Source organism: Chaetura pelagica, unplaced genomic scaffold, assembly GCF_000747805.2.
Source record: "Chaetura pelagica isolate M959 unplaced genomic scaffold, ChaPel_1.0 scaffold33, whole genome shotgun sequence".
Classification (NCBI taxonomy): Eukaryota; Metazoa; Chordata; class Aves; order Apodiformes; family Apodidae; genus Chaetura; species Chaetura pelagica.
Window position 1 is genome coordinate 1,169,833 of NW_009952874.1, and position 9,185 is coordinate 1,179,017.

Sequence of the window (9,185 nt, forward strand, 5' to 3'; positions counted from 1 at the left end):
TCCTGCTGTTGCAAGGAGTATTGTGAACTGGTGGGTTTGCAGAATTACGGATTGAGATGGATGTTCCTGAAAGGTTAAAGACCTTGCCAAGCCTGCTGCAGAAGGGAATGGCAGCCTGTGTTGATTTGTTTAAAAGATCATTTGTGGTAGTGGTTTTGCCATGCTGGGTAGTCTTTTTATTTGAGACTTTTGCTCCAGGGAGCAGGATGCAGAAATGTCTTACTCTCTTTTAGTTGACTTGGTGTAGAAGTGGTGCAGCACTTTGCCATTCTGCAGTTCCATTACTTTAGAGTTCATTTTGTTAACATCCATTCATTTGACATTCATGCTCCCAAACAGATGTGGTAGTGGTCTTGCTGAACTGCTTGCAGTTTTGTAACATGTTCGTGTTTTCATGGGCATAGTCAGGTGTGAATATGTTCAAAAGTACTTTTGGACTACTGAGGTTTACATCTGGCAAACTTATTTTGCCTAATTGACTTTCTGTTTCCATGCTGTTTGCTCCTCAACAGTGGCTGCTTTTGAGAAGAAAAACAAAAGCCTTGCAATAATTTACTAGGATTTATGCTTATATTAACTTTGTAGCAACTCCCTCAATGGTATCTGAAAGAGGTTTTTTCTTTTTTGATTCTAAATGATCCTAAGCTTAGATTTTATCTGAACTTAATGAGCAGATATTTTGATCTTGAGTACAAGTTAGTTTTAGACCTCATCAGGGTTTTTTGGGTTTTTGCTTGCTTTTCAAGTGAATATAGAGTTCTGTTTCACAGCATGTGTAAAGGTACAAATTAGTGCTGACTTCTGTGATGTATTTGCCCAGCAGGGGTAGGAATACTCAGGCAGAACGATTCACCTTGCTGCAGCTCTCTCACTGTGCCTCTAGATGGTGCCATGCAGTTGAAATTAATGCATTAGTTTTGGCTGTTTTTACAGGCAGTTCTTTTAATCATCAACCCGTAGCCATTATATAAAGGGTAACTTAGCTTAGGGTTATTTCCGTTTCTTTCCTCACCCTACTCATGTTTCAAAAGCATACTGTATGCATTTAGTTATTCTGGGAAGTGTATGTTACGTGGTAAGTACATCACTTTGCTTCTGTTTATTTTATGGTCATTATCAACAATGGGAAAAAGTGTCCCAGCTGAGTGCACTGGCAGGTTAAGCAACACAAGGAGGCATGCTGATGGGTCACTTGGTGATTCTCAAGCTATGCAAATGGACTGTGAGTTTTGCTGGACTCAAAGGCAACCTGCATTCAAATTTCAATTCATGTGCTTACTGAAGTTTTACAGGTATGTTTTAGAACATCAAATATTGAATCTACTTCAATATCTTTTTTTCTTTTATCTAACATCTGCCTATGAGAGCACAGTTAATATAGTTGGCAAACTAAACATTAATATTGTATCATGCCAATCTCGGGATTCACTATTCAAATGCAAAATTGAGGAGCAATGGAAAACCTACCAGATGTTTCTTGTACTAGAACAGGACAGATTCTCTGTACTCTTAAAAAATGTAACCCTTTGGTACTAGAACTATCCTTAGCCTATTTTGCATCTATAATACTTGAATTCTTTCTTCATGTATAGACTTGAATTAACTAGCTTGTTTATTCAATGCAGCACAACAAAGTGTGAGCTGGAGCTGTGACTTTGTAGGCAGCTACCACAACTACCAAGCTACAAACTGCTGTTTCTCAGAAGATGGCTCTTTGCTTGCTGTTAGCTTTGAAGAAACTGTCACTGTATGGGATTCAGTTACTTGGGATCTTAAGTGTACATTTTCCTATCCACCTGGAAAAATAAGGTATGTTTTTCACCTGGCTTTTTACATCTTACTTGAACTTTTGGAAAGAGGATCAGTTCACAGTAGTCCAAGACCTTGTATATATTCATGTAAACATTTAACAGTCTTAAGTTCATATATAGAGAAGACTCTGAAAGGGCTTTTAGGTGGTTGGTAACTTACTGTTAAAAATAGTATGATGAAGCTTTTAGTTTCATCATCTTAGTTGCATATGGCTCCTGTACCTGCCATACTCAGATATGTACCACTGGGCACAGGGTAGTGTGTTAATAGCCTTTCTCTTTTCCCCTCATTAATCTAGAGATGAATCAAAGTACTGAAGAAACACAGATATAAGAAGTTTGTGCTTTCTTAATGTATGCATGCATACAAATAGAAATTATATCAATAAACCAATAAGATATGTTGACCTTATGATCTGTATTATAAAATACATGTCTCCTTTCTAATGTCTGTTGAAAAATCCATGTTTGCCTGGCAGACTATCCCAGCATGCTCCATTGTGTGCTGTCACAATAAAGACATCCTGAAGGTCTAGATATTGTTCTGTCATGTAAGGATAACGAGGAATGGTGTAGGTCAATGGTACAGATAAAAGTAGATACTCAAAGAATAGAACAGGCTTAATATTGAGCTTCCTGGACCATGCAGACATACAGCAGCTTCCGATCGAGGTAAAATAACATTTTTCTTATTATAATCTTGAAAAAATAGTGCAATAGGTGACCTCACTGGTTCATGTACTTAATCTCTGTGTCAGATCTGTATCTAAACAATTGCTGAAACAGGAAGATGATACAAACTTACTGTAGCATTCATGTTCAGTGTTGAGGTTTTTCTGACTGCTTCTGAATCTTGCTTCTCAAAGTCATTACTGCAGTAATGTCAGAGGTAGTTCATATACCTGCTTCCAGGAAAGACCTAAAATGGAAAGCAAAGCATTGTGGTCACAGTGTTTTAAAGACTCTGACATAAAGAATCAGAGAAAGAGATTTCTCACTTCAGTGTTCTTCTGTGTATGTTTGCAAACTTTTCTTTTGTTTTATCAGGTCAGTTTTGTTTATACTGATCCTCTAAGATTAGAAATTGAGAAACATGAGTAAAACTGGTCTGCAGGAAAGTCATGGGAGGCATGTAAGCCACAGCTTTACTGTGTCTATACAGAAAGCTTCTCTTGACCGCCTAGTACAGGACCAAGATTTTCCCAGGCCAGCTACTCCTTTTCTAGCCTTTACTATATGTTATATTGAGAAGAAATAAATTACTCTAGGACCATACTAAATGACTGTATTAATTGCATAACTTCAAAGCTTTTTTGAGCTAGTAGCATTAGAAATCAAAAGGCTATTCAATTATTGTCAGAGAAGAGAATGATAAAATAAGTGAAAACAAATCACATGCTTTCTTCAATTGGAGCAGCCTAAAACTTTTTTCAAGTACTCTCTAATGCTTAGACTAGGAAGTCTTTAAATACGGAATTTAGTTTCTAGTCCCAATGTGAACACTTCAGTAGCACTGATGGATTTGGAACTTAAAACCTTATAGTCACTCCTTGAAATCAGAATGTTGTAGGAGCACATAATCCATATAGACTGATGCATGCTTTTATATTCCCCCAGACCTATGTGGTTGTTGTGTGTGAACTTTCATGCCACTAGAGGTGAAAGCAAAAAGTAAACTTGTCCTGATTTAAATATCAGAACTAAATCTTAACAATGTTTTTGTGACATGTGAATCATAAAATAAAGATGAAATCTGAAGGTCACTAACTTGTTTTGACTTTTTACTTCTGTAGGAACATCTGCTTTGGGAAACTAACATGTTCCAAGTACCTTATTGGTGCCACTGATAATGGCTTTCTGTGTTGCTGGAACCTGCTCAGTTGTGCATGTAAGATCAGCTTAAATGTATGCTAGAGTGGTAACATTTAACACTTAACTATGAAACCTTAAAGTAATTTGAGTTTGATTGCAGATTGACCCTCTACAAAATTTCATGTGGAAATATAATGGTTTTCATACCTCAGTCAAGATAGTATCCTTGTAAAGTGTGCATGTACTTTGCGTGCATGTGTGTGCTAAATTCTAAGTTATATGATTGATGACATAATAACAGCTTATATTTCCTACATTTGTGTAGGAATTCATAATATTTGTGTATTTTTATTCATCTGCAAGTAAGTGGAATTGCTTGCCTCTTCCAGAGGTTCAGGCCCTATGTGTCATTCCCATTTGACCTTTTATTTGGCAAAGTAGTGGGACAGAACTGAATGCCTTCTTTTCATGCCTGGCTGCTGTTGCATTTGGTTTTCAGTGGAATGGAGTGCCCATCTCAACATACTAGTTCTGCAACCTGATCCCCTTTCAGAATATATTGCTGCTATCTCATGGCTCTCAAAGGAGTCCAGCTGTAAGTACAAAGCCTTCTTTGACAAGTAATAGTGGAATTTTAAACTGTGGAAGCATAAATTATAGAAAAGGTTTTCTTAGAATTCAGCCCCATGAAAATCCTAAGACAGGCTTGAGTCTGCACCTGTGGAAAGCTGAGTCATGTCTGGCAGCAGCAGTAAAGCCTGTTGGCTTCCCATCTTCAGTTATTTTCGGGTGCAGGAAATAGCACAGAACTAACCATGTTCTTTGGGTGAGAGTTTTGAATGTTCTTGACCCTCTTCTGTAAATCCAAACCCATGGTTGAACTGCAGAGCTGCGTTTTAGAGCTTTGACTATAAATGATGATTACTCTTCCTAGAACTACTGTTCCACAGAGATGTTAGTTTCCAGGTATGTTCTCACAGTTGGAATAGTGTCAAAGGTGTCTTCTATTATGCAGTAAGGCTATACAATTACAATTTCTGCAAACTAGTGCTTAAAGGTAATTCTGTCCAGCCATTACTGGCTGTGATACAGAGGGCTTTGACTAGCTACCCAGAAAGTTAAGAATTTCATGATTTCAAGAGAAGGCATTTTTGCTTTTGCAGTGTTTGTGTTTAAACCAAATGAGCCATGGCCAATCTATATCCAGAGAAACCTCTGTAAAGAAAAGATCCAGCTCGCTGCCTTTGTTCCAAGAGATGAACCTGAAATGATTGGCTCAGAAAAATACCTTTGGCTAAGAAGATCCCAACTATTTTTTCTTACAGACACACAAGTAAGAAATAGGGATTGGCAGATGGTTCTTGGAGAAAAAGTATTTTCCTGAATGTGGATTGACACAAATTCAAGTGTTCTGCTGCTGAGTGCAAGAGTTTCATTTTGTGATTTCATAAGCCACGCTTTGTTCATTACAAAAAGTTGTCTACTGCCAAAACAGCTTAAGCTCAATGTTGATTATTTTCTGGTTTTCTGCTGCCTCATTCATACAAGAAACTAGATAATGTGGGAACATTGCCCATGCTGTTTAACTTCAACAACCACCTAGAAGCTGTATTATCGATGATTATCCAAGGGTTTCACATGATACTCAGTTTTTTCTGTAATTTGTGGGTGGGTGGGGTTTGTTTTCCTAAAACCTCCTGTCTAGAGCATTTAGGTCCTTTCCCTTCCCCTTCCCTTTATTTTATAAAAACTAAAGAGGAAGAGACGTGCTTGCCTCTCCCACTTGACTGACAAAAGCTTTGGGGCCAGTTGGAAGCTCTGCCGGCAAGGTTTGGAAATATGGAAAGGAGGTTCACCTGCTCTAACTCTGCTACATCATTCTGTGTTCTAGGAGCTAATGACACTCAGCACAAAGTCTCTAGAAGAAAGGCTTACACCATCAAGCAAACAGGTACCTCTTACAGAAGCTCTGGCAGACCTGTACAGAACAGTTCAACATTCTATTGGTGTTCAGTTGGCCAGATGCAGATTCCCTTCTGTCATGAAAATGCACACCAGATCCTTAGATGGAGTCAAAGGCATGAAGGGGCAGTAATCTATATTTGCTTTTTTTAACAGAATTGCTATTAGTAAAAACCTTTTTTAAAAAAAAAAACAATAATAAGATACTCCCTCCTTTTCTTATTTTCCCTGAACAACAACAACAAGAGAGATATTTTTCTAAAAGTATCCAGGCTACACAAACACAGCAAAAACACAATGTTTGCATAAGCTCTTTCCTTATCTGGGTTTCTTTAACACTTGGAACCTTGAATGTGGCCTCAACTATGCTTCCTGGTGAGGGTGTACAGTTGTCAGTTGATTGTGACTTATCAGTGAGAAGGAATTTCAAAGTTACATTCCAGCAAGTACTTATATGGAGAAGTAGTCTGGGAAATTTGATGTATTTAAATTCACGTTGAAGAAGTATTTCATGCCCAGCGAATAAAATGCCCACTGAATAAAACAGTAGCACTTGGTTCATTTGGTTGGTCAGGTAAAACAGATCAAGGTAGAAGTTATTAACTTTCTAATACAAAATCCTAGGGGAAGGTGGTTATAAGTAATTAGTTCCTTTGGAGACTGGAGGAATAATTCAGTACTCAGACCAAGGTGTATTGATCTAGGAAAATGCCAGAAGGGAATTTGCCATGTTTTGCTTCCAGTTACATAATTAAATCATTTAGCAGATGATGTGGGGGGTATAAATGATCTTTTAGTCATAAGTGGAGTCTGAAAGCCATACTGAATTTTTCTGCACAAATATCAACTTTCATATTTGGAAATTAACTGGTACATTAATCAACTAAAATCTGATGTTCTGGGGTCTAGATCCCAGAGAGTTTTATTACCTCAGGATGCCTGACAGAGTATTAGTACAAATAACCATATGGCTTAGTTGAGTTCTAGGTTGATTCTGAATTTGGGTAACTCAAAATGAGAAAGAACTCAGATTTGTGACACAAATTCTACTTAAAACTTTCAACTTTTTCCAGCTGGCAGTAGAAGAAAGTCTTCCTGTGACACCATTTAGCTTGCTGTTGGGCAAGCACAGACATCAGCAATCACAAGAGGATGCAGACCTTGGAAAACCAGTTGTTCATAGTAAGAGCGAGCAAGATTCACCTGCTGTCAAAGAGGTAGGAGTAATTGCAGTGAGTGTACAAAGAGAATCGTGACACACAAAAGCTTTCATAAAGCTTCTGTTTATCTTTTCAGCTTTTGCACACTCCAGCTCATGTTTTGCCATCTGCTTCCTTCCTCTGTCCTATATTTATTAATTCATTGCTCATCTGCAAAGAGGACAAAAGGTAAGAAAATTTTAATGTTCCATAGTCAAGTTATTTTAAATTATATACATCTTTGTTTAAAGTGTAAAAGTAGTTTTCCAACACTCTTCATTCTTCTGTTGACACAAGATAATTGAACACTTTATTGTGGCAAGTTTTTTTAAAACACATAAGGTTTGGGGAGATAAACTGACTGGCTGTTCAATCTGTTGACTGTTTTGTTTCTGTTATTTTTCTGTTTGGCATAATGTGCTCCTAGGCAAAATGTTGCCCTTGGTACTCAAATGTTTTTCATTCATTTAACTGCATTTCAAGGATTTAATGTTTTTTAGTGGTATTTTTTTATAAATGTCAGATTCTTAATTTTATTTCCTATTATGTTGATTTCCTGCATAATTCTTGGTTTTGGCTTCTAGGTACACCCAGAAGTTAGTCCCTAGGTTTAATCTGAACAGTTTGTTTAGAAGTCAAATTTCATTCCCAAATAAGCTACAAAATGCAAGTGTATGCTCTGAACAGAGTTAGCTAACCTTGTCTTACAATGCCAATTTAATGGAATAGTTTGAGAGGTACTTAAAATATATTGGAGCTTGCTCCTCCAAGACTGATGTATGCCTATAAAAAATGAGTGCTGGCACAGGGGTTGTGACTGTAGTCTTGTATTAGGGTTAATACCTTGTCACTTAACACTGAAGCCAGTTAAATGTTTGCATTTTGTGTGCAATCTCTTCTTTCAAGTGTTTAATGAAACTGTGCCAAGCCAGAGATTAAAATGTCATTTGTATCAGCTGTCATTCTGTATTTGGGAAGACCAGTGACAGGATTATTTACACTGCCAGGGCTGGCCTAGAAAAAAACACCAGTTTGAGTAGTTTTTGCATGTGCATTATATTCTTGTATAGTCTTTTTGTCACATCAGCAAAACACTAACAAAAAATCTAACACAAGGAATATACAGACACATGCATGTAGTTTCAGTACTGAAGAATCTGAGAGTTCAGTGACCTGTGTAAATATTTGGACATGTAGAGCTTGTACTTTGACACTGGGAATTAGTATGACTGTGCATTTAAAGTTACATCAAAGGGCTGCAGGATTGGGCTCTTGAAGTCAGAAGGGAGCAGTCACTTTAAGAACCTCCCTATGTCCCTACCAAAGCCTTTTCCCTTTTATAGTAACACTCTAGGTATTGTAACAATTTTTAAGATCAAGTGACCTTTTTCAGATTTGGAAGGGAATAATGTCACATCTACCAATGCATCCAATGTATCTAATACCATAGGAGTGTAAGATTCTAACTTTTTACATAATCTGCCCATTCTGAGATGTATTATATTTGGAGGAAGAAAAATATTTTGTTTGTTAATTTACTTGAAACAGAGGACAGCTATTTGAAAAATGGCTTGTATTTGAAATGGCAAGAGAACAGCCATTTGTCAGTAGCCTAAGATTTTAAATGAAAAAAAATTCTAATGTTTACTTAGTTATTTGCATTATTATAGTGATAGTTATCTGAAAGTACCCGTTAATTTTATTATTTGGGTTGTTTCTAATTATCTTTCTATTGCAGTGCTGAAGAAGTTGCTGATGAAGTAGAAATGGAAAGTGAAAACACAGAGGAGGATTCAGATGAGGAAAGAGATGCTACTGAAATGGAACATGAAGATACAAGTCCTCTAGCATTATTAGGAGAGATGACTTGTAAACTGTCTAAATCCCAGGAAAGAGAGCTACGAAAAATAAGAAAAATGGACTACAGTTGGATATCAGCTTTCTAAACAGACATTTTGGGTTTTATACTATAAGATGAAGTTTTGTGGATTAAATGTTCTTAAAAAAAATATTTGACGTACTTTGGCCATAAATTTCAGCAGCCTTTATTTCCATAAGAAATGACAACTAGGGTGGGGATGGTAACATTTTTGACATCTGGTTTTGCTCTTGGCTTATTACTCATTTTCTTTGACCTTAGAAAATGTTTAACCTGTGGGGTTGTTTATGTTTCCCCTTGCAAGTGTATTTAAAAGGCTAATAGCAAAACTGAGTTTCGTTTTCTGACCTTCTGATCAGTTAGCAAAGTGACAACTAAGCTGCTGAAAATCTCCCCCACTTGAGGCTGGGCTGCTAATGGCAAAGCAACAGCAGCAAACACTCAGTTATTAAGACTGTTTAATTCAAGATCTAGTAGGGGAAGTCACAATAGTTCTTCCTAGTGCTGTATACAGGTAAATAA

The 9,185-nt window shown here is 37.0% G+C and overlaps 1 protein-coding gene across 1 annotated transcript in view; it reads left to right on the plus strand.

The window, feature by feature from the left end:
• The window catches only part of WDR75 (WD repeat domain 75), an 18,678-nt gene extending 9,821 nt beyond the window's left edge, over positions 1-8,857 (plus strand). Inside the window, exons 13-20 of the mRNA XM_009995250.1 lie at positions 1,626-1,809; positions 3,605-3,699; positions 4,123-4,218; positions 4,787-4,956; positions 5,515-5,574; positions 6,659-6,802; positions 6,882-6,973; positions 8,523-8,857. Of these exons, the coding sequence (XP_009993552.1) occupies positions 1,626-1,809; positions 3,605-3,699; positions 4,123-4,218; positions 4,787-4,956; positions 5,515-5,574; positions 6,659-6,802; positions 6,882-6,973; positions 8,523-8,730 (1,049 nt within the window). The 3' untranslated portion in view covers positions 8,731-8,857. The remainder of the gene's footprint in view (positions 1-1,625; positions 1,810-3,604; positions 3,700-4,122; positions 4,219-4,786; positions 4,957-5,514; positions 5,575-6,658; positions 6,803-6,881; positions 6,974-8,522) is intronic.
• Positions 8,858-9,185: the final 328 nt, after the last annotated feature.